At 43.6% G+C, this 25,574-nt stretch overlaps 2 protein-coding genes across 2 annotated transcripts; one reads left to right on the top strand and one right to left on the bottom strand.

Moving 5' to 3' along the window:
- Positions 1 to 6,632: 6,632 nt before the first annotated feature.
- LOC129816627 (TBCC domain-containing protein 1-like) lies at positions 6,633 to 12,296 on the bottom strand. Its single transcript, XM_055871341.1, has 8 exons — positions 11,815 to 12,296; positions 10,920 to 11,254; positions 10,511 to 10,666; positions 9,839 to 9,976; positions 9,337 to 9,565; positions 8,938 to 9,124; positions 8,297 to 8,800; positions 6,633 to 8,075 (listed from the first exon to the last, which is right to left on the bottom strand). Exons 2-8 carry the CDS (start codon positions 11,250 to 11,252, stop codon positions 7,862 to 7,864), a joined length of 1,761 nt encoding a protein of 586 aa, XP_055727316.1. The 5' UTR covers positions 11,253 to 11,254; positions 11,815 to 12,296; the 3' UTR covers positions 6,633 to 7,861.
- Positions 12,297 to 12,341: 45 nt separating this feature from the next.
- Positions 12,342 to 25,200, top strand: LOC129816628 (dnaJ homolog subfamily B member 11-like). The gene is made up of 10 exons (XM_055871343.1): positions 12,342 to 12,547; positions 13,092 to 13,248; positions 13,978 to 14,075; positions 14,492 to 14,627; positions 15,113 to 15,255; positions 15,695 to 15,777; positions 15,874 to 15,931; positions 23,111 to 23,222; positions 23,478 to 23,637; positions 24,023 to 25,200. Exons 1-10 carry the CDS (start codon positions 12,474 to 12,476, stop codon positions 24,085 to 24,087), a joined length of 1,086 nt encoding a protein of 361 aa, XP_055727318.1. The 5' UTR covers positions 12,342 to 12,473; the 3' UTR covers positions 24,088 to 25,200.
- The last annotated feature ends 374 nt before the right edge of the window (positions 25,201 to 25,574 follow it).

Genomic DNA, 25,574 nt, shown 5'->3' with positions numbered 1-25,574 from the left:
AAATGTCCTTGTGTTTGAAAGAAAAGCTAAATTTTTTGTCCTTTTAAAATAACATAAAGTTGATCAGAAACACAGTGTAGACAATGTTGTATTGTAGCTGGAAACGGCAGATTTTTTATGGAATATCTACCTAGGCGTACTGTGGCCCGTTATCAACAACCATCACTTCTGTGTTCCAATGGCATGTTGTGTTAGCTAATCCAAGTTTATCATTTATAAAGGCTAATTGATCATTAGAAAACCCTTTTGCAATTATGTTAGCACAGCTGAAAACTGTTGTTCTGATTAAAGAAGCAATACAACTGGCCTTCTTTAGACTAGTTGAGTATCTGGAGCATCAGCATTTGCGGGTTCTATTACAGGCTCAAAATAGCCAGAAACAAAGAACTTTCTTCTGAAACTCGTCAGTCTATTCTTGTTCTGAGAAATTAAGGCTATTCCATGCGAGAAATTGGCAAGAAACTGAAGATCTCGTGCAACGCTGTGTACTACTCCCTTCACAGAGCAGCGCAAACTGTCTCTAACCAGAATAGAAAGAGGAGTGGGAGGCCCCGGTGCACAGCTAAGCAAGAGGACAAGTACATTAGAGTGTTTTGTTTGAGAACAGATGCCTCACAAGTTCTCAACTGCCAGCTTCATTAAATAGTACCCGCACAACACCAGTCTGAAACGTCAACAGTGAGGAGGCGACTCCGGGATGCTGGCCCTCTAGGCAAAGTTGCAAAGAAAAATCTCAGACTGGCCAATAAAAATAAAAGATTAAGATGGGCAAAAGAACACAGACACTGGACAGAGGAACTCTGCCTAGAAGGCCAGCATCCCGGAGTCGCCTCTTCACTGTTAACGTTGAGATTAGTGTTTTGCGGGATACTATTTAATGAAGCTGCCAGTTGAGGACTTGTGAGGCATCTGTTTCTCAAACTAGACACCCTAATATACTTGTCCTCTTGCTCAGTTGTGCACTGGGGCCTTCCACTCCTCTTTCTATTCTGGTTAGAGCCTTCTAGGCAGAGAACACAGACACAGGACAGAGAAAGATTGGAAAAAAGTGTTATTGACAGACGAATCTAAGTTGGAGGTGTTCGGATCACAAAGAAGAACATTCGTGAGATGCAGAAAAATGTAAAAGATGCTGGAGGAGTGCTTGACGCCATCTGTTAAGCATGGTGGAGGCAATCTGATAGTCTGGGGGTGCTTTGGTAGTGGTAAAGTGGGAGATTTGTACAGGATAAAAGGGATCTTGAAGAAGGAAGGCTATCACTCCATTTTGCAACGTCATGCCATACCCAGTGGACGGCGCTTAATTGGAGCCAATTTCCTCCTACAACAGGACAATGACCAAAAGCACAGCTATAATGGAGTGGCCAGCAGAGTCAACGGATCTCAACCCTATTGAGCTGTTGTGGGAGCAGCTAGACCGTGTGGTACGTAAGAAGTGCCCATCAAGCCAATCCAATTTGTGGGAGGTGCTTCAGGAAGCATGGGGTGAAATCTCTTCAGATTACCTCAACAAATTGACAATTAGAATGGCAAAGGTCTGCAAGGCTGTAATTCCTGCAAGTGGAGGATTCTTTGACGAAAGCAAAGTTTGAAGGACACAATTATTATTTCAAGTAAAAATCATTATTTATAAACTTGTCAACATCTTGGCTATATTTCCTATTAATTTTGTAACTCATTTCATGTATGTTTTCATGGAAAACAAGGACATTTCTAAGTGACCCCAAACTTTTGAACGGTAGTGTACATCTCGTGTCTGAGCCGTATAATTGCGACTCCACTTTGTCTCTATACGGACGTTTTGCCTGTTTGATTGCCTTGCGGAGGGAATAACTACAGTTTGTATTCTGCCATATTCCCAGTCACTTTGCCGTGGTGGGGATGGGGGTGAGGGGTGGTGGTAGTAGTGGAGGTGAAGGCAAGGAATTGGGAAAGAAGGGGGAGGGGATGTGGGGTAAGAAAAAGAGAGGAGGGATATGTAGGGAGATTCTTACTCCGATTGTAGTTTAGTTTGGGGGCTACAATGTAAGGTTTGTATTGTTCTGTTTTTGTCCATGTTCTGTTCAATCTAAAAATCAATTTGTCTACCGATCCATCACCAATACAATGTTTTTATATTCTTGAGAAACTAAACATCTCTTTTTATAACAATGTCTGTTAATGTCCCCCCCCCCCCTCGCTTCTGCTGTTTGCATCGTTTATGGCTTCTGTCGTGGAAATATTCAGTCAATCATATTTCACAAATACCGGAGCCTGTGAGTTCAAATATATATATACAACATAACAACTCCCTTCCATTCTTGGCACACACGTTTTATACATTACTCCTCTTTACGTCACACTCAGAGTAACTCCTCTTAATGACTCCTCCCCTCTGGCATTTAGCCACCGGTATCTTATTGCCTTGCACTAAGTTTAGTTTGGTTTCATATTAGGGCATGGAACCCGTAGAACCACAGAAGTAGTTCAAATAGACAGACATTTTTTCAACTAAGACAGGTGCATACATGTAGGACCCAAGCCACCATACTTTACAAAAATAACCAGACATGTCATCCTGCTAACTCCCCCTAAAGAGACACCCATGTTCTGGAAAAAACCCAAGAGGTGTAACCATAGCAACAGTACATAGTAGGCCATAACACAATTACAGGAATAACCAGTCGTGTCCAACCCCAGACAGGTGCATGTCTAATGGTGCCTAATGACCCAGAGCACATATGGAGTGCACTAGTTTTGCTGGCTCCTTCTGAAATAAATAATTGCCACATATCTACTGTAAAATTCACAATACTTCCTGTGTTATAGAGAATATATCCACCACTATATTCTGCAGAATTGTTGTGTCAAAGTTGCAAAATGTATTGATTCTACAGTGGAAGTGTATGTCTGATTCTGCCAGCACTAGGTCAGCCCATAGCGATCACTCGATCAGTGTGATCAGTGCTATATGCTGGTATTGATCTTCATTGGCCAAGCCCTGAGGCCGGGGGGAACTGTCACTGTCCTGTCCTGTGCTCGGCTTCATTGGCATTGGGATGCCTAATATGCCCATCTTGCATATGCCCTCTAGGACTGAGATGGAGGCAGTGGCTGACTTACAAAGTGGATCATCTTGCAGGAGCCGAGACGGTCGTTGAGGCCCATCCAGCGCAGATATTCAGGGTACCCCCCCCCGGTAGCCCATGTAGTTGGGCCGCTCGTAGACCACCCAGGCACCACTCTCTACACGGAGGGAGTTACAGCGGCTCAGGTAGGAATGGAAGTCTGTGCAGTCGCTTTCACACTCAACAATGGCCCTGTAAGTTCTTATACTCGTAAAAAGACAATCTGAAAGAAAGCAAAAGAGATCAGAGGGGAGAGAGTGGGTTGACTTTGTGTTCTTATGCTTGTTAAATGCTCTGGATTGCACTGTAGGACACATTTACCTTTTCACACAATTAATGGCTTTTTCCAACCTAAAATATTGAAGTAATGTGGTCCTTGCTCAAATCATCCAGAAGACTCCAACCCTCCCAGTGCCTGGTGATTACCAAAGAACAAGTCAATCCACTCAATACATTCCTGATGCTTTCTTTGCAGCTAGTACTGAACAAAACAATAAACGCAACATGTAACAATTTCAAGGATTTTATTGAGTTACAGTTCATATAAGGAAATCAGTCAATTGAAATAAATTCATTAGGCCCTAATCTATGGATTTCACATGACTGGGCAGGGGTGCAGCCATGGGTGGGCTTGGGAGGGCATAGGCCCACCCACTTGGGAGCCAGGCCCACCTGCTGGAGAGCCCGGCCCAGCCAATCAGCATGTGTTTTTATCCACAAAAGGGCTTTAATACAGACAGAAATACTCCTCATCAGCTGTCCAGGTGGCTGGTCTCAGATGATCCCGCAGGTGAAGAAGCCAGACGTGGAGGTCCTGGGTTGGCGTGTGTACACGTGGTCTGCGGTTGTGAGGCCGGTTAGACGTACTGCCAAATTCTCTAAAATGACGTTGGAGGTGGCTTATGGTAGAGAAACTGTGCCATTGTGTTGTGTGACAAAACTGCAAAATTTGAGTGGCTTTTTATTGTCCCCGGCACAAGGTGCACCTGTGTAATGATCATGCTGTTTAATCAGCTTCTTGATATGCCACACCTGTCAGGTGGATGGATTATCTTGGCAAAGGAGAAATACTCACAAACAGGGATGTAAACAAATTTGTGCACAAAATTTGAGAGAAATAAGTTTTTTGTGCATATGGAACATTTCTGGGATCTTTTATTTCAGCTCATGAAACATGGGACCAGCACTTTGCATGTTGCGTTTATATTTTTGTTCAGTTTAAAAGCCATGGACGGGGGTAAACCCATCTGTTTGAGTTAGTTTTTCCAGCACAGGAAAACTTTCATGTAAATATTTTCAATGGCACTTGAATGCCAAATAGAAGACTGGATTTCCAATCACGTTAAGTGTTTAGGCCAGGTGTCTGTAGGACATCAGTGCTGACAAGCTTTTACCCACATTCCAGTTCACAGATGGGGTTGAGCTGTGATGTCTGGCAATAGTGCCATCCACTTACTGTGTATATCCCATGGCATCACACACAATTACTCTGTAAATATTACACTTCCATGACAGTCTTTAGACTATTACATTGTTATTACTATGGCTGGCAGGATAAATCAGTCAAGTTTGACAGAAAATATTCAAATGGACCATCCCATAACTAAACCAAACACACCACAGAAAATCACTGCTATGCTACTGCCACAATACAATCCCTGTGGCAAACCTGAGTGTCCTGTCCACATCTGCATTAAAACCTATTCTGATGGAGTCGGTGGCAGCCCAGAGCCAAGCGGCCATATCTCTGTTACTCACCCTGCCCATTTTGGACATTGTATGTGGGCTTGGCTTGATAGATAGCAGTGGTCTGATGGTCCCCCTGAAGTCTGGATGTCTCTGGTCGTACCACCCAATCCCTTTTATATAACCAGCCTCCCAGTTTTATAAACTATGAGGGGAACAATTGCTGCCATGAAAATTTGATTAAAAAAATGAGTCAGTGATTCTAGTTCTATTCAGTTTTTCCAGAAATGCAAAGTGGGATTACAGCATAATGGCAACATGGTGACAGTGCCCTTTGACCCCCTCTCTGCTGGTTTCCTGAAATGCCCCTCAACTCACCTCAACCGCCATACCCACCACAACACAGACCCACCCTGTATGCCACCCTGCTCCCCTCACCCCCACCCAGCCTATGCCCACTGTGCCCACCACCTCATGCCAACAGTCTGCCAAGTGTGACAAATTCTGCCCAGATGCAGGAGGATATTGTCCTCCCAATAGTTGAAGTGGCACAAGTTCTCTGCAGGCGTAGTCACGTCTTCAACTAACAACAGCAGGGCAGAGAGGTGTGTGGGTGTGCTTGGAGGTGTACATCAGACACAAGTTCCATTACACTAGAAGACCATTTAGAAGCATGGAAATCTGAAAATATGTCAAGTATGCAGGCCAATCTATCTCTTCCATTCCTTCTCTGGGGCCAATGAATGTTCAAAAGAGACGAAGGAAGGAGTGACACTGAGGTGGAATTGTGCCACATCTGTTCCCCTCCAGTCTTAGCCAAAAATAGTTGATGTACCAGTTCACAGTCCCTTTGCCCTGAATTGGCAAAATATAGTCAAGCTATATCATGAGCCCGAACAGAGCCAAGACAGTTTGGTTGGGAACATTTCCAGGTAGTTCATAAGTAGAGAGCATTTTAAAAGGATATAATGGGATTGCTACACACATTTGACTTTTAAATTCATGACATATACCCATTGATTCTTGAACTGTCACGCCCTGACCTTAGAGATCCTTTTTATGTCTCTATTTTGGTTTGGTCAAGGCGTGAGTTGGGGTGGGCATTCTATGTTTCTATGATTTTCTATTTCTATGTTTTGGCCGAGTATGGGTCTCAATCAGGGACAGCTGTCTATCGTTGTCTCTGATTGGGAACCATACTTAGGTAGCATTTTCCCACCTGTGTTTTGTGGGTAGTTATTTTCTGTTTAGTGTTCTGCACCTGACAGGACTGTTTCGGTTACGTTTCTCACTTTATTTATTTTGTTCGAGTGTTTGTTGATTTAATAAATATCATGAACACTTAACACGCTGCGCTTTGGTCCAATCCTCCTTCATGCAACGACGACCGTTACATGAACAATATAACTTGTAAAGGCCTCATGAGCTTAGTTCAACTGTCATACCCCATCAAAACCCCAAACATCAGCTTGTTTTACTCCAGTGTTTGTAAACAATGTAGTTGAGATATATTTATATATTAAACATTTAGTAGTGAACAACCACTGTATAGCCTCAAACATGGTTAAAACTATCATTTTGATCTTACAGATGGTCAGTCCTTGCCTCCAGCCCCATCCCTCAGCTCTTTACCAAATCAGTGGCGGGGTGTCCGCTTTATTGTTTGAACTGCAGATTCCCCCTTTAAAAGGTCATTGGCATAATCTCTATACATGTTAACTGTGCTACAGCTAATTGTAATGGTGTGTGATTAGTCTAACAGTATAAGTAAACATTGAGGTCGATATACAGGGTCTCTAGGAAAGTACACTAATCATCAACAACACATAAAATGGCACGTCAAGGCAAAAAACGAATAGTTTATTGATGTCTAAAGAACACCTGAGAACTAAACAAAATTGTGCTCTTAGAAACCATTGTAAATGAATTCCATTGTAATTGTGTAGGTAGGGAAGCATAGTGCAATTGAATTGAAAGGCAAGTCACTGAGAACTAAGCTACAGCAGTAAGGCATAATAACCACAATATCATCCATCCTTCTACACACTGAAGAAAGGGAGAGGACTAACAAAGGGATAGACTTAGGTTACCTAGCACATCAGCATCCTCTGGTGCATACTAGGCTAATTTTAACAGTACACAGATCTTTGCTTTAGGTCCACTGTCCCTTGACCCATATAATGGAACAGAACTGCTCCCTCAAAGGCATGTTTCTCTTCTCATTACACTAATGTGCCCTGTCATCCATCCTCTTAGAGGTGCGTGTTGTCTAAAGTCTAAAGGCTTCAAATACCCATCCCAGGGAAGTACTAGCCTGGTCCCACATCTGTTTGTGCTCTTGCCATCTCCATTGATCATTGTCAAGCCAAACATTTTGAAACAGTATTCAGGAGTTGACATGATAGCACAATAGATTGGCACTCAGGCTAGGAAGGTACTAAATTCATTGGAATTTGTTGAAGAGGCAGACCTTTAAATTCATCACACCCTTTCTCCTATGCTACCAGAAAAGGCATATTAAGACGTAATATCATACATACTGTACAATCACATGAATACATTAATTCATTTATTCTACATACTGGACAAGGTGAATCTCTGGATTAACAGCACAACCTGATTCCCTATTATTTCAATAGTACAGTACCCACTACAGAGGTACCACACTACACAGATCTAACCAGTGTGGCTAACAATAGGTACCATGTTATTGTACCCCAAGTGCTCTAGGACCACTGGCTCTGTCCTGATTCTCTACCCTGCACATCCACACCGTTGTAAAATACATGAGAGGGAGTGTACAAGTACACACTTCAGGAGAAGGGTAGAGAATCGGGACGCAACAGTCTCAGCTGGATGAAGGGGACTAGAACAAAGTCAGTCGTCTATACCAGACCATCCTCCTTCTGTAGTCTACTGATCCTCAGATCAGATCCTGCTTGGAACTGTGGACAGACAGCAGGCAAACAAAGGGATTAGAAGTGCTAGTGGCTGTGAGGCAAACCGCTGACTGAGAGGCAAAGGCAAGAGCTTTGTATGGGGATCTCCATCAACAAGAACCCAAAAAGTCAGCAAGGCAGAAGGGTATGTCCCACTTCCCGTATAGATGTCCCTTCCTGTCTGGTGTCATTGGTCCTGGCCTCCAGGCTGTCGCTGTCCGAGGGGTCCTGGGATGCGATGCAGGGGGGGATAAGGCTATCAAGCTCCTGCCTGTGTCCCGACTCCAACAGCCATTCATGGAACTTCTGCTCCACGAGGGCCTGGAACTGACGCCGCTGCTCCCTGAAAACAGAGACGCATGACTGAATAGAGGAACAAGGGGAACATTACCAGACTCCTCGGAGCTCACAACCCTGTATAAAAATCTGACATTTTAAAGGGTTGCTTCATAATTCACATTGATCATGGAAACTGGGAAGCAGTTCATGTTTTCAGTCTGAGTCCAGGTCAAATTTCCATTATTAATAAATCTAGCAGTTTGGTCTTCTCTGTTAATGACTCACTTGTTCAAGTGGGCATCCTTCACCATCTTCTGCCAGTCCTGTACACTCTTCTCCCTTTCCTCATGGGCCTTCTGGTACAGCGATGGCAGCCCACCTGGCACCTCACACGTATCCCCCTCCATCCTGAAGGGCACCACAAGGGGGCAGAACTCAGCCGGCGGCAGCAGCCTGTAGGATCCAGGGTCTGGGATGGTACCCTCCACTCCCACCAGTAAGGGCTGGTCCCAGGCATTGGGCACCACAGCTAGACCCACACTGGCCATGTGATCCTCCAGGGAGGGGTAATGTGTGTGGAAGGGCCCCAGGGTGAGTGCAGTGTTCCCAGGGAGCAGTAGAGGCCGGGTGGGGGTGAGGGCGTGGATGGTACAGTAGGAGGAGGACCCTATGGCTAGACGGCCAGCCACACACACCACCTTGACGTTCTCACAGCTCTGGATGTGGATACTGGTCTCGATGGGACCCAGGACTACCGTGCTGTTACGACACTTGTCCAGGCTCACTGACCTGAAACACACACCATGGGGAATGCCATCTCATCTAAGAAAAGGGATATTTCTACTGAAATGGATCTGTTTTTGTAGTTAGATGGGGCATGCTACAGGTGTAGTGTCCAGTCTGACTATGTGTAGAGAACCTCTCACCTGAGTGGAGAGAGGAGGTAGATAAAGGCGTCACTGCAGCGGTGTATTTTGACGTTAGCTCCTGCTAGCTTGTCTGAGTCCTTGGCCAGGGTCTGTCTGAACACCTGTGACATCAGCACCATCTTGCTGCCTGGGGGGGCCGTGTGGGTGTTCCGGGCGATCTTAGCTCTCTTCATGGCTCCCTCCACTAGAGGACAGGAGAACAGACAGTCACGGACAGACAGCCATGCTTCAATCCTGATAGCTCTCTAAATCTCCCACAGAAAAAGGTGAGCTAGAAAAGAGTTACAAGATAACGCACTCATTTCTATAAAACATACTAACACACCTATTTGACTGTGCATCTAAATATAAATGAATGATCCACATTAGGGTTTACTTTGGGTGGTAGTAACATACCTTGCTGAGCCCAGGCCAGCTTCTTCCCAGACCTCAGGCAGGTTGACATCCCAAAGGGGTTGGGGACGAGGGCCTGTCTGAGCCATGCCAGCAGGGGGTGCAGGGAGAAGGAGCGGCTGAGTTTGGAGTACCCTGCTTGGGCCTGGAGTGGGGCTCTGGAGAGCAGTTTGTGGATGGGGTGGACGGTCCGGCCGCGGGACACTGAGCCCTCCAGCAGCAGGCTGAGGCCCTGTAGAGAAAATATTTTATTGTATTGTTGTTTACTGAAAAGGCAAATTGTCGTATTGTAAAAATGTAATGAACACTGCAACATATTGGGCATGTTATGGAACCTTTCACTGTTTTATACAAGAATATATAGTTGAGGATGAGTGCATCCAAATGTCATCCATTTCCCTATATAGTGCACTACTACAGAGCCCAGATGGCTCTGGTCAAAAGTAGTGCACTGTATAGGGAATAGGTTTCTATTTGGGATGCGGACCATGTTCCCTCGCTTCACCTGTAGAGCCTCCAGAGAGACCTGGCTGTCCTTCACGGCTTGGCCGGACCCTGACAGCTGGCCTGGTTCTACTAGCAGCTCCAGCAGCTCACACAGGTGGGTCTGGAGGAAGGACAGGTGGGCCTGGTCGTCCCAGTTCTGATCACAGCAACAGGGGGAAAAGACTGAACAATGATACATTGCATGGATATGGAAGCTAATGCAATGGGGTAGTATATTTAAGCAATGAGGCATGAGGGGGTGTGGTATATGGCCAATATACCACGGCTAAGGTTGTTCTTATGAATAACGCATCGTGGAGTGCATGGACACAGCCCTTAGCCGTGGTATATTGACCATGTACCACAAACCCCCGAGGTGCCTTATTGCAATTATAAACTTTTTACCAACATAATTAGAGCAGTAAAAATAAATGTTTTGTCATACCCATGGTATACGGTCTGATATACCACGGCTGTCAGCCAATCAGCATTCAGGGCTCAAACCACCCAGTTTATAATAAAATGTCAGTAACTAGACCATCAGAATATGTTTTGCTTTGCATTTCAAGAAAGAAAAGGAAATAATGTCCAAGTATAGAGATAGGTTAGAGACTTAATCGTAAAAACGGATTGTGTACATTTACACTCTCAGTCTGCCGTTAAACTTGTAAGCAATATAAAGCAACAGGACCTTGTTTTGAGAGCTGGTCTTTGCCTCGCGGTCCGAGGAGGGGGAGCGAGAGCGGGGGCTTGGCCACTCTTCACCAATCAGAGACGTACGCAGAGACACCCGGTTCAGCTGCTGAATGTAGAGGAAGAGGAGGAACTGCAGCGTGTCCACACACAACTAGAAAAGAGAGAAGAGGACAATACAGAGATTCTGAACACAAACCAATACATGACATAGGTCAGTCTCACAAACAATACCTAAAAGGATAATAGACAGACTCTTGTATCAAAGTCTGTCTAAACAAAAAAAAATGTGCAGGATACAACAGGATAGATATTATTACAGCCCAACTGACAACACATCCCTGGGGGACATAGTCATACAGGTCTCTGCCCTTTTCTCATCCCTCCTTAGTGTGCTCACAGCTCACCTTGCTCCTCTGGCGGTCCAGCTCTCTGGGGGAGGAGCACTGGGACAGGTTCTCAGCCCACTCCAGCCTCTCCTCTGCAGGGTGACCAGCCAGCAGGTCAAAGGTCTCAAAGTAGAGCCAGGCCAGGTCCTCAGGGAGCTGCAGCTTGCCACAGGCAATGTGCCTCCACATGAGCCAGCCTAGCATGGGGAAGCAGCCCTCTCGCGAGTGCACGTAGGCAGCCATCTTGCGCAGGTAGTGCAGGCTGAGTTTGGTAGGGGGTGCCACCTGCAGAGCCCCCAAGAGGAAGGGCTCCATGCGAGGCCACACTGCCACACCACCACCCTGGTCCATGGCTGTTAGTGGGCCAGGAGGAGGAGGGAGTGGAAGAACAAAATAACTGGGTGAGAGGTCAGACAGAGGGATGAGCATACAGTGAGTGTGGTAAGATATCTGAGCTATGGTAGTGCATTGAATTAAGAAGGTTGTAGACAAGAGTTCACCTATTCATTGGTGACTTCTGGTCTGCTGTTCAATATTCCAGTATTATTAGATAACTCGTATTTAAAAGGGTAATTAACTAGCTGTATTATAAAAACTGAATTTGAACCTTATGGGCAAACAGAATATCCCCTTTATAACTAGCAAGTGCACTAAAGCACTTTAAATAATGTTTTATTTTATATATGTGACTGCTTGTTCCATTGCAAATGTCTGTGTTGTCTGACTCTGCTGTTCCTTCCTGGCTAACAGAGTGGACGCCGGATGTTCCCATGACAACAACTGGCCACTAGAGATGATCTGTAGGTAGCTAACAGCATTTGCTTGATTTATTTATTTATCAAGGGAACGTTAGCGAGCTAGTTAGCTAGCAACATGGCATAGCAGCAGACAAAACACTTGACGCTTAGTTTACCTTGGCTTGTTCAGCAAGTTTCCACTAGTCCAAGCGATTTCTGGTCCTGCCTCGAAGTTCCAGGAAAAGTAACTGGTGATCAAGCTCCCTCATAAGTAAAATTAAAGTTTAGTACCTTACAGTATTTAGCTAGCTACCTGGCTTTTGGTATGGTTTGTTTACTATGCTGTGAATTTGATCAGCACGTAGCTAGCTGCAGAACGTTCGACGTTCTTCCTATTTGGCGCCCTTGCATGTTCTCATCTGTTGCGCGCGACTACACAGAGCGAAGGTCGCGCGCACAGTGCACTGCCTGGTGGTGCATCAAGTCCGACATAAAGGGAGAAATGCTGAAAGGCACCAGGCATATTGTAAGAATCCGATGCACATTCTACATTCATTCACTAGAAAATATATTGCAAAGATATTTAAAAAGTGTACACCGGCTTTTATTGCTGTCGCTTTAAGAGCTATATATATAATTGGCAGTATATTTTCTAGTGGATGAATGTAGGATGTGCCTCTGATTTATACGGTGGGCGGGCGTTAGCACGAGAGGCGGGACTTCCAGGCAGCATGTGGGCGGTTCTGATTTGACAGAAGGAAGAGGATCAGTGACAGAAAGGAACCATACCTCAAAGCCGGGTTGTTCTGTTGGTTTCTTGAAGAAACTGGTATCTATGGCCGTTAAAGGGATGAATCTATGCAGTGTTTGCTGTCTTGCCCTTTATTTCGTTACAGCAGTGCTTGCAGGGTAAGTACGTGTTTCCTAATAACCCGAACACACCGTCTCTGCAATGGTCAAACCGGTTCAAACGCGGTATCGCTAGCTGGTACACATGTTTCATTGTGATTGGTCTACGCTTCCGAAGCCCGTTCTCCATGTGTAAAATAGCTAACGTTAGCTAGCTACTATTTGGAGGGGTAAAGAAGCAATCTCAGCAATGTGAACAACACTTTAAATAAAGTCCTTGTCCATAGGGTAGTCAACATCACCCTGCCTGATCCTTTGTTTCCAGTATCGTGAATCGTGTGTATCTACTCGAGGGAATGACATGGAAGAGTGGGCTAACTTGCTCAACCTGGTTTTGTACTCCAAAAACGAGAGCCGTTGATATCAAACTGAATTACTCTGGACTGGGTGATGCCCATTTAGAATGATTTACTTCACAAAGATTCTTAGTCTGATAAACCACACGCTTGTGAACCCTACTCCACTTGTCATTATCATGAAGGGGAACTATCTAAGATCCGGTAGGTAGCTAGACACCCCCTCTTATTTTCACCCCTATCTACAGGCGAGATTTCTACAAGATCTTGGGGGTGAGCAAGTCTGCATCTGTGAGGGACATCAAGAAGGCTTACAGAAAGCTGGCTCTCCAGCTGCACCCTGACAGAAACCCAGATGACCCAACTGCTGCTGACAAATTCGCAGACCTGGGGTCAGCCTATGAGGTAGGAAGTGAACCCCTGTATCACTTATCTCTCTGGTAATTGTTATTTGCATGGCACTTTTGTTTTACAATATGTGCTATCAATAACATGCCATGATGATCTTGTCTTGTGTAGCTAGTCTCAGAAACAATACCCATCAACATCATTGTCAGTCTCATGAAGAGATGTAAAAGATATGAATGGCAACTGAGTGTTGAGATGATAGTACTCTATTGTTATGTATAATTTATTAACCTTTTATAATAGTAATTTGATCTGGGTGTGTAATAATATTTGGCTTAAGCATGCTATCTCATTTTCGTTACGATCGAGGCACAGAAACGAAAGTATTTTGTAAGAAACTGAAGCGACCTATTTGGTTGTTGTTGGAAACGACATAGTGATTTTGATTGGCCAAGAAGACCGTGTGGCTGCCTCTGATTGGCTCATACTGTGATCAGTGTTCTCTCATGAAAGCACGAAGTGGAGCACTCGGAGCGGCTCAGTGAAACATCCCATGATGCGCACCTCACCAGTGTCATCATGATCACTGATAACGTGTAGATTTGAAACATCATCCAATTTCATGATTGATAGATTTTGCATGGTTAAGCTATTTAAGTGGGTGAAATGTGATGTTAAGAATTTGTACATAAAGTTAATTTCATGTTGCTAATGTAAAGAAACCATGTACTCTACAGTATTTTGTGACTTAAAAAGAGTCAATCCCTGATGTTGTGCTGTTTGTAGGTGCTCTCTGATGAAGAGAAGAGGAAGCAGTATGATGCATATGGAGAGGATGGTCTGAAAGAGGGCCACCATGGTTCTCACAATGATATCTTCTCCAGGTACAGGTTTACCTAATAGATTACTATACTGTACATGATGGTTTCAGAATATAGGATCTCGGTGCTTAACAATGATAACCTCATCATCCTTGTGGGTATATGTCTATGTGGTCGCTCCGAGACCAGGCTTACCAGGGCTTTACTTTGTAATAAATGCTTAATACCGGGCTGAAGTGCGTTAAATTACAAGCTCCCGCTACAAGCAGTGCTTGACTTGGACTGAAATAGGTGCTGGTACTCATTTTGGGTGCCGGTACTGTTTATTTTTAGGTGCAGGATCTACACAATACTTTTGAGATAATGTTCTATGAGAGGTACTGAGCCGGTACTGAGCTCCTGTCTATGTCAAGCACTGGCTACATTCCAAATAATGTCTCTTAAGCCACTGTTACCTCACACTCTGTTGCCTCTTCCAGTTTCTTTGGCGACTTTGGCTTCATGTTTGGAGGAAACCGGCAAGGACAACAGGACAGGAACATCCCCAGAGGAAATGACATTGTGCTGGATCTGGAGGTCACACTCGAAGAGGTGTATTCTGGGAACTTTGTAGAGGTACACTTCAACCCTTATGGTGGTCTGTATATACTGTCCATATCCAAAATATGTCTTGCCTACTACTTACTTAAACTACATACTGTTTAGTAAAAATGTATGTAATAAGCATAAAATAACATACTAGGCTCCTCCATACTGAGAATGCGTCATCTAAATTGCGTACATTCCCGCCATTCGTTAATTTTGGTACGCTGCGTACCCTTGTGTGATTTATCAGCGACTCTCTTCCTCAATGGTGTGCAGTGAATTCTACTAGATATCAAGCTGAATGGAGTATGACATCCTGGCATTGAAAGCATACTGAATTTAAAAAATGTCACCTACTATAGAACTTTCTATTTTCGCATACCCAAAATGCTACTATTTAGAACGCAAGTACGGGTATTCGGACATGGCCACTGTATACGATTTGTATGCTCCACCAGGCCTACCCTATTCCAACACATCCTAATCTCATCACGTCACCTATATGTACATCTCAGGTTGTTCGTAACAAGCCTGTAGCCAAAGAGGCCCCTGGGAAACGGAAATGCAACTGCAGACAGGAAATGAGGACGACGCAACTCGGACCTGGACGCTTCCAGATGAGCCAGGAAGTAGTGTGTGATGAGTGCCCCAATATAAAGTGAGTCACTGCTTCAGGGGTGCTGCTTTGTGGATGACTCTGTCCTGTTCCTACCCTGTCGTGTGCATGTTGGGTTGGGTGCTGTCAGCAAAAAAACTAAAATAATGTGCAAATTTATACATTTTAAAGATGTGATTTATACCAGTGGTTCCCAACCAGGGGTACTAGGACCCTGGGGGTACTTGGCAAATCCACAGGGGTGACTTGCGAAGACTCATGAGACCATAGGCCTACTGGTAAAAATGCACATGAGGGGATACTTCAGGGGTACTCCAGGCAGAACAACATGTAGTTGGTGGTACAGTAACTGATAAAGGTTGGGAACCTCTGTTCTATACTGTCATATTGACTGTGCATCTGGTTAAGACTGTTAACACAGAGTCAATGGGTTCTTTCTTTATGTGATGAGGATGATAATGTGACTGTCTTATGATCCCAGGCTGGTGAATGAGGAGAGAACTCTGGAGGTAGAGATTGAACAGGGAGTGAGAGATGAGATGGAGTACCCTTTCATTGGGGAAGGTAAGCTACTTACTCAACCATCAGGATAATGGGTGTAAATAAAAAAGTTTTTACAAGTGGTATCAGTGTCTAACTCACGACTACGTCTGTCTCAAGGCGAACCTCACATCGATGGAGAGCCAGGGGACCTACGCTTCCGCATCAAAGTTATGAAGTAAGAGCAGCATTTCCTTATTTCACAAATAATATAGTGGCTCTAATCAGGCTACTATTAACTTCTATAACTCCACTAGGAGCCATGCTTTGTTGGTATAGGACATTATGTCAACACTAATACATTAGTGTTATGTAAAGATCAGTGGAGGCTGCTGAGGGGAGGACGGCTCATAATAATGTCTCGACTGGAGTGAATAGAATGGTATCAAACACATGAAAAACATGTTTGATACCCTTTACTCCACTCCGGCCATTATTATGAGCCGTCCTCCACTCAGCAGCCTCCACTGGTAAAGATTTTTGGAATGTTCGCTACTTGCATTCACCGTTGTCTATGCGACTCAAATCTTGTATCTAAACAAGAGAAAAGAAACGTCCTCTCACTGCCAACTGCATTTAGTTTCAGCAAACTTAACATGTATAAATATTTGTATGAACATAAGATTCAACAACTGAGACATAAACTGAACAAGTTCCACAGACATGTGACTAACAGAAATGGAATACTGTGTCCCCGAACAAAGGGGGGTTAAAATCAAAAGTAACAGTCAGTATCTGTTGTGGCCACCAGCTGCATTAAGTACTACAGTGCATCTCCTCCTCATGGACTGCATCAGATTTGCCAGTTCTTGCGGTGAGATGTTACCCCACTCTTCCACCAAGGCATCTGCAAGTTCCCGGACATTTCTGGGGGGAATGGCCCTAGCCCTCACCCTCCGATCCAACCGGTCCCAGACGTGCTCAATGGGATTGAGATCCCGGCTCTTCGCTGGCCATGGCAGAACACTGACATTCCTGTCTTGCAGGAAATCACACACAGAACGAGCAGTATGGCTGGTGGCATTGTGATGCTGGAGGGTCATGTCAGGATGAGCCTGCAGGAAGGGTACCACATGAGGCAGGAGCATGTCTTCCCTGTATCGCACAGCATTGAGATTGCCTGCAATGACAACAAGCTCAGTCCGATGATGCTGTGACCCACCGCCCCAGACTATGATGGACCCTCCACTTCCAAATCGATCCCGCTCTAGAGTACAGGCCTCGGTGTAACGCTCATTCCTTCGACGATAAACGCGAATCCGACCATCACCCCTGGTGAGACAAAACCGCGAGTCGTTAGTGAAGAGCACTTTTTGCCAATCCTGTCTGGTCCAGCGACGGTGGATTTGTGCCCATAGGCGACAGTGTTACCTGTGATGTCTGGTGAGGACATGCCTTACAACAGGCCTACAAGCCCTCAGTCCAGCCTCACTCAGCCTATTGCGTACAGTCTGAGCACTGATGGAGGGATTGTGCGTTCCTGGTGTAACTCGGGCAGTTGTTGCCATCCTGTACCTGTCCCGCAGGTGTGATGTTCGGATGTACCGATCCTGTTCAGGTGTTGTTACACGTGGTCTGTCAATGAGAGGACGATCAGCTGTCTGTCCTGTCTCCCTGTAGCGCTGTCTTAGGCGTCTCAAAGTACGGACATTGTAATTTATTGCCCTGGCCACATCTGCAGTCCTCATGCCTCCTTGCAACATGCCTAAGGCACGTTCACGCAGATGAGTAGGGACCCTGGGCATCTTTCTTTTGGTGTTTTTCAGAGTCAGTAGAAAGGCCTCTTTAGTGTCCCAAGTTTTCAAAACTGTGACCTTAATTGCCTACCGTCTGTAAGCTGTTAGTGTCGTAACGACCGTTCCACAGGTGCATGTTCATTAATTGTTTATTGTTCATTGAACAAGCATTGGGAAACAGTGTTTAAAACCTGTTATTGCTAGGCGCGCCTCAAGCGACCCACCTCGACAACATCTGGTGAAATTGCAGAGCGCCAAATTCAAATTACAGAAATTTTAATATTAAACTTTAATGAAAATACAAGTGTCATACATCATTTAAAAGATCAACTAATTGTTAATCCAGCCGCTTTGTCAGATTTCAAAAAGGCTTTATGGCGAAAGGACACCATGCGATTATCTGAGGACAGCGCCCCGCATACAAAAGCATGAAAAATATTATCCAGCCAAGCAGATGCACCACGAAAGTCAGAAATAGCAATAATATAAATCCCTTACCTTTGAAGATCTTCATCTGGTTTCAATCACAGGGGTCCCTGTTACATAATAAATGGTCCTTTTGTTCGATAAAGTCCTAATTTATATCCCCAAAAAGTTTATTTGGCACGCTTCATTCAATAATCCACCGGTTTCCCCTCGTTCAAAATGAATCCCAAATGTTACCAATAAACTTGGTCAAATAACGTTCCTAATCAATTCTCAGGTACCCTAATATGTAAATAAACGATAAAATTTAAGACAGAAAATAGTATATTCAATACCGGAGATAAATAACCAAGTGTGTGCCCTCACCGGAGCACGTCACAATCATTGTCTAACCAAGCAGAGTCATCACGAAAGTCAGAAATGGCTATAAAATAAATCGCTTATCTTTGAACATCTTCATCTTTTTGCTAACCCAAATGTCCCAGTTACAAAATGAATGGTCGTTTTGTTCAATAAAGTCCTTCTTTATATCCCAAAAATGTCAGTTTTATTTGGCGTGTTTGATTCAGAAATACACCTGTTCCAACATGCCTACAAAGGAATGTAAAAAGTAACTTGTAAACTTGGTCCAAACATTTCAAACAACATTTGTAATCCAACCTTAGGTATCCTAATATGTAAATAATCAATCAAATTTAAGACGGAATAAACTGTTTCCAATACCGGAGAAAAATGAGGAGCGCGTAGTCATTCACCCGCACCAAAATACTAGAGTTCTTCTGAGTGACACTTAGAAAAAATACGACTACTACTTCATTTAAAAAAAACAAACATCGAACAATTTCTAAAGACTGTTGACATCTAGTGGAAGCCATAGGAACTGCAATCTGTCCTAAAAATGTGGGTTTACCATAGAAAAGCATTGGAATATCCAATCACCTCAATTTTTCCCTGGATGGATTGTCCTCTGGGTTTCGCCTGCCAAATAAGTTTTGTTATACTCACAGACATTATTTTAACAGTTTTACTTTAGAGTATTTTCAGTTTTACTTTAAAGTGTTTTCTATGCAGTACTACCATGCATATGCATATCCTAGCTTCTGGGCCTGAGTAACAGGCAGTTTACTTTGGGCACCTCAGTCATCCAAACTTCAGAATACTGCCCCCTATCTCTAAAAAGTTAAACCATTTACAATGAAGATCTGTGACGTTATTTGAATTTTTACAAATTATCTTTGAAAGACAGGGTCTTTGAAAAGGGATGTTTCTTTTTTTGCTGAGTTTATATGCTTGCTTTATGCAAATGCTTTCTCACTCTCTCTCTATTATATAAGATGTAGGTTGTCAGTTGTGGAAGCTGTTTTGTGTTGTTTATGTGACTCAACCCTTCTATGTCTATGGCCACTACAGGATGCATTCTTTCCCTCTCCCTGTTAGCTAACTTGATACACCAGTGTCTATTTAAGTGATAATGCCAGTGTTTGGAGGATACAGTTGAAAGTTTCATACACCTTAGCCAAATACATTTCAACTCTGTTTTTCACAATTCCTGACATTTAATCCTAGTAAAAATTCCCTGTCTTAGGTCAGTTAGGATCACCACTTTATTTTAAGAATGTGAAATGTCGGAATAATAGTAGAGAATTATATTTCAGCTTTTATTTCTTTCATCACATTCCCTGTGGGTCAGAAGTTTACATACTCAATTAGTATTTGGTAGCATTGCCTTTATTGTTTAACTTGGGTCAAACGTTTCGGGTGGCCTTCCACAAGCTTTTAACAATAAGTTGGGTAAATTTTGGCCCATTCCTCCTGACAGAGCTCGTGAAACTGAGTCAGGTTTGTAGGCCTCCTTGCTCGCACATGCTTTTTCAGTTCTGCCCACAAATTGTCTTTAGGATTGAGGTCAGGGCTTTGTGAAGACCACTCCAATACCTTGACTTTGTTGTCCTTAAGCCATTTTGCCACAACTTTGGAAGTATGCTTGGGGTCATTGTCCATTTGGAAGACCCATTTGCGACCAAGCTTTAACTTCCTGACTGATGTTCTGAGATGTTGCTTCAATATATCCACATCATTTTCCTACCTCATGATGCCATCTATTTTGTGAAGTGTACCAGTCCCTCCTGCAGCAAAGCACCCCCACAACATGATGCTACCACCCCCGTGCTTCACGGTTGGGATGGAGTTCTTCGGCTTGCAAGCCTCCCCCTTTTTCCTCCAAACATAACGATGGTCATTATGGCCAAACAGTTCTATTTTTGTTTCATCAGACCAGAGGACATTTCTCCAAAAAGTACAATCTTTGTCCCCATGTGCAGTTGCAAACCGTAGTCTGGCTTTTTTTTATGGCGGTTTTGGAGAAATGGCTTCTTCCTTGCTGAGCGGCCTTTCAGGTTATGTCAATATAGGACTCGTTTTACTGTGGATATAGATCATTTTGTACCTGTTTCCTCCAGCATCTTCACAAGGTCCTTTGCTGTTGTTCTAGGATTGATTTGCACTTTTCGCACCAAAGTAGGTTCATCTTTAGGAGACAGAACGTATCTCCTTCCTGAGCGGTATGACGGCTGCGTGGTCCCATGGTGTTTATATTTGCGTACTATTTTTTTGTACAGATGAACGTGGTACCTTCAGGCGTTTGGAAATTGCTCCCAAGGTTGAACCAGACTTGTGGAGGTCTACAATTGTTTTTCTGAGGTCTTGGCTGATTTCTGTTGATTTATTTCCCATGATGTCAAGCAAAGAGGCACTTGAGTTTGAAGGTAGGCCTTGAAATACATCCACAGGTACACCTCCAATTGACTCAAATTATGTCAATTAGCCTGTTAGAAGCTTCTAAAGCCATGACATTTTCTGGAGTTTTGTAAGCTGTTTAAAGGCAGTCAATTTAGCTTATGTAAACTTCTGACCCACTGGAATTGTGATACAGTGAAATAATCTGTCTGTAAACAATTTTTGGAAAAATTACTTTGCATGCACAAAGTAGATGTCTTAACCAACTTGCCAAAACTATAGTTTGTTAACAAGAAATTGCAGAGTGGTTGACAAACGAGTTTTAATGACTCCAACCTAAGTGTATTTAAACTTCCGACTTCAACTGTATATTTAGCATGGGTGTTGTTCGTCGAGGGCCAGAAAACCGTGCCAATATATCCTCAACACCGGCTTCGAGGGCATTATCACTTTTATGCAACAGGTTACCAACATATGCAAATATTGATTGACATATTTTACTTGAAAGCATTATTTTTGATTTTTTTTCATACTATTTAATCCTTCTACAAGATATTGTCCCGACACAAATCTAGGGTTGCTACCCAAGCCGGCTGGTTGTTTGTTCTATCGGTTTGGTTGCCAGAGACGTAACCCAGTTATTCAGTCATTTTGTTCTGTATCTATGGATGCGACAGTCGTTTGTTCTAAATGTTCCATTGCCATACTGGCTGGCAACATTCATATCCCTTGCTTGCTAGCTAGCCAACTACGTCTAGTTTAGTCACATCAAACAGTGCAGCCAGAATAACAAAAGGAGCTGCACTTGTTTAAGCTCTTTTCCCGTGATATTTATTTGAATACATCCATAACAATGAGCTAATGAGGCATGAATTCACCTGGCATAGAAAATGTGCTCTCTCGTCAGAACACTGTTGTTCAGAGGAGCTAGCCAACAACACAGTTAACACAATCACTTCAAACTGAAGCTGGAAAGACTGCAAACTAGCTGCACTTCATTTCTTTTGAACTTTTTTCAATTGACCTTTCTTTGTATATTGTTGATAAAACAGTTAATAGAGAACTGAGATCAAGTTGAGACACTGGACAAGGTGGATAATGTTATATTTAAGGCAGTTTATTAAATGGTAAAAATATCTGGCAAAGCGTGCTGCACGGTCTCGTTCGTTCAGCTCGTATAGAAGCATCAGAAAAAGAGAGCCTAAACATATTTTACAGTTCATTATACAGCAAAGGAAGTAGGTTGAATCTGGTAGCCTGGCCTTCTGATTGGTCGCTCTGGGTCGTGGGTAGTCCTGTTCGGGCCTGGTGTCGACGTTCCATTGGCTCTTAACATGGTTCTTTGTCTCAAAGTCTCAACCTTGAATATAATGTATGTTGGGTTGTTTTAGCAGGGGCCTGTTCATGGGGGAGGGGAGTGTGTGTGGGTCTGTGGTTGTTATCTGATGAGAACAACATGTGTGGGGGAAAAGAGGGGGATGGGTGCCTGTTGTGTCAAGTATAGCTTGTGTTGAGAAGTTGTTAAAACAAGTTTCCAGTATCTATTACAATTTCTTACAATATCCCTAAAAAATTATGCCAGCTGAGTCATCATTTTGACTGGCTGCGAAACGCTGCCTGCCTCCCTCTCGTCCCGACTGCCGACCCCTACACGTTCATTACTATGGGAAGCATGACACGTTCATTACTATGGGAAGCATGACACGTTCATTACTAAGGGACAGTTGGAGATCTGAATATTGAAACAATGTTGCAAATGTCGGAGGGACAGACAGTAACACCAAACCGGCTGCACGCGTGCGCCATCGTGCATAAATGTATTTTGTCCCCCTACACCAAACGCGATTACGACACGCAGGTTAAAATATCAAAACAAACTGAACCAATGACATTAATTTGGGGACTGGTTGAATAGCATTAAACATTTATGTAAATTTAGCTAGCTAGCTTGCACTTGCTAGCTAATTTGTCCTACTTAGCTAGCTTGCTGTTGCTAGCTAATTTGTCCTAGGATATAAACATTGAGTTATTTTACCTGAAATGCACAAGGTCCTCTACTCCAACAATTAATCCACACATAAAACGGTCAACTGAATCGTTTCTAGTCATCTATCCTCCTTCCAGACTTTTTCTTCTCTTGACTTTATATTGCGATTGGCAACTTTCATAAATTACGTGCATTACCGCCACCGGTATTTCTTTCTGCTCTAATTATGTTGGTAAGCAGTTTATAATAGCAGTAAGGTACTTCGGGGGGTTTGTGATATATGGCCAATATACCACGGCTAAGGGCTGTATCCAGGCACTCCGCGTTGCATCGTGCTTAAGAATAGCCCTTAGCGTTCTATATTGACCATATACCACACCCCCTCGGGTCTTTATTGGTTAAGTAACATCTTGTCAATTGTGGAAGCTGTTTTGTTGAAGAGTGATTTAGTAATGTATATGTGTACTGACAGACATCCAGTGTTTGAGCGGCGAGGAGATGACCTGTACACTAACGTCACCATTTCCCTGGTGGAGGCTCTGGTTGGTTTTGAGATGGACATCATACACCTGGACGGACATAAGGTAACTATGGACGAGTGAAGCTAAGAAATACATGCATACACTTTTACTGCCATGTACTGAAATGTTTTGGGGAGGGGAGCTTGTCTTGAGCCATCATTGCCCCGTTCTCAAAAAGCACACAAAAAGACTGGTTGAAAAGCAAAAAAATGCATTTTTGTTTTGTCAATAAAATAAAGTATTTATTCATTATAAAGTATATACTAAAAGGTATTCTAAGGAATCAGTGACACACTTTGACTGCTCCTCTGACTACAGGTCCACATTGTGAGGGACAAGATCACTAAGCCTGGTGCTCGGGTGTGGAAGAAAGGAGAAGGCCTGCCCAACTTCGACAACAACAACATCCGTGGCTCTCTCATTGTCTCCTTCGACGTAGAGTTCCCAGAGACACAGCTGAATGACAATCAGAAAGAGGGTAAGGAGGAGGCCGATAAAGAAGGGTGGGGGGGTGTGACTTGTAATGTATTTATTTATTTATGAGTTTGAGTTAATGATGCCAGGAGAAAGTAGGCTGCATGTTATATATCAGAGCTGTTACATACGAGGTATGGGTATTGTTGATGCATATTAAGACTGAGGCAAAGGACATGCCCGTAGAACACGCGAACACCCCCCCCCCCCCCCCCCCCCCAAACTGTAAGCGACACATATAAATCGTCTTCGAATTGCCGACTTTACACGACTGACCGGAAGACAATAAAGGTACACATTAACTTCTCAGATATGAAAGATGATGAAAAATGTAATTGTGATCATAATGTATAGTCATTTACAATTGGTGCTTGCTTTTGTTGTTCCAGGAGTGAGGGGGATTCTGAAGCAGGCATCTGTACAGAAGGTTTACAACGGACTACAGGGATACTGACACACCAACAGACAGAATCTGGACTGAGTTCTGTGCTACAAAACACACAAAGGAACAAGCACAGGGGTGTATTTATTTTCAGATTGTTCTCAGGATGGGTTGACTTGATTTGTTGTATTTTTTAATATTCTACATTCTGAAGGTGACTTGACGTTGTCTATTTTCTTTTAAAGAAGTCCTTGTTATATATCACATTGACGGGTTTTCATTTTCTTGCCCTCGTCCCAATTTTTTACTACCACCATTTCTTTGTCACTCATTTTCCTTTTGTCTTTTTTAATTCACCTTCAATTTCAACTACTGTCATCCAATGTGAACCACTATCACAGACATGTTTGACCATCAAATCCACTATCTGATGTTAAACCTTTATCACACCTGACTGGGCACTAAAAGAGGAGCTGGACTAAGGCAAAGGACTAACTCTGAAATCAAAGGACTATCTCATGGACATCAGCAAGACTGGAATACTATTCCCCTCTGTTGTTTTGATCAGTTTTACGGATGTAATACTGTACTAGGGTATTTCATCTTGAGTTATTTTTGACTCCTCTGACACCTTCAACAATTCTGTCATTTATGGATTTTCGGTCGTATAGGTTTTCAGTAATATCTCAAAACGCTGTGTAAATAGGAAAGAAACTACATATTGTTATTTTTGTTGTTGCTTTTGTTGAGTTGGATTGCATCTTTAGATGTCTTCTTTGGGGCAATGTCTTGAGTGTTCTGTCTGCTGAACGAGAGGCCACAGAGAATGGACCTGTTGAGCTGCCTCGCATAACCTCGTCATCAGGGTATGATTTTACCATGGAGAGCCCCTCTTTGGCTCCACCCACCACCATCCACACCTCTTGCTCCTCCTTTCAGCCTGTCTGCGTCCCAAATGACACCCTATTACCTGTATATTACACTACTTCTGACCGGGCCCCATGGGGCTTTGTTCAAAAGTAGGACACTAGATGGGGAATAAGGTTCCACGTCAGACACAGACCTAGGTTCTCTGGACTACTCTTCCTGGCGGAATGGGGCTACTGTTTTCCAGAGTGCTACAGTACAGGAGGGAGAAGTGTACTTTCAGCTGAGAGTTCAATTAAAAGTTTATATAAATAATGACTCAAGGGTTATTTTAGTGTGTCAATTTAAGGATGTGAGCTATGTCTCTAGCATGTCTATCAGTCACTATGTACATGGAGACGACAGGAGGTTGGTGGCACCTTCATTGGGGAGAACAGGCTGGTGGTAATGCCTGGAGAGGAATGGTATCAAACATAAGGGTTCCAGGTGTTAGATGCCATTCCATCTGTACCGTTTCAGACATTATGTGCCATCCTCCCCTTAGCAGCCTGCTGTGGTAAAGACAAGCGAGCCAATATATTACCAGGAGAGGGCCCGACATGTTACCAGTAAAGGGCCCAATTGGCGGCGTGTAGCCAAGTGGTTAGAGCATTGTGCCAGTAACCAAAAGGTTGCTGGATGGAATCCCCGAG

The sequence above is a fragment of the Salvelinus fontinalis genome, chromosome 19 (assembly GCF_029448725.1).
Source record: "Salvelinus fontinalis isolate EN_2023a chromosome 19, ASM2944872v1, whole genome shotgun sequence".
Lineage (NCBI taxonomy): Eukaryota > Metazoa > Chordata > Actinopteri > Salmoniformes > Salmonidae > Salvelinus > Salvelinus fontinalis.
Note: the sequence above shows the minus strand (reverse complement) of the source record. Positions and strands in the feature narration are given on the sequence as shown.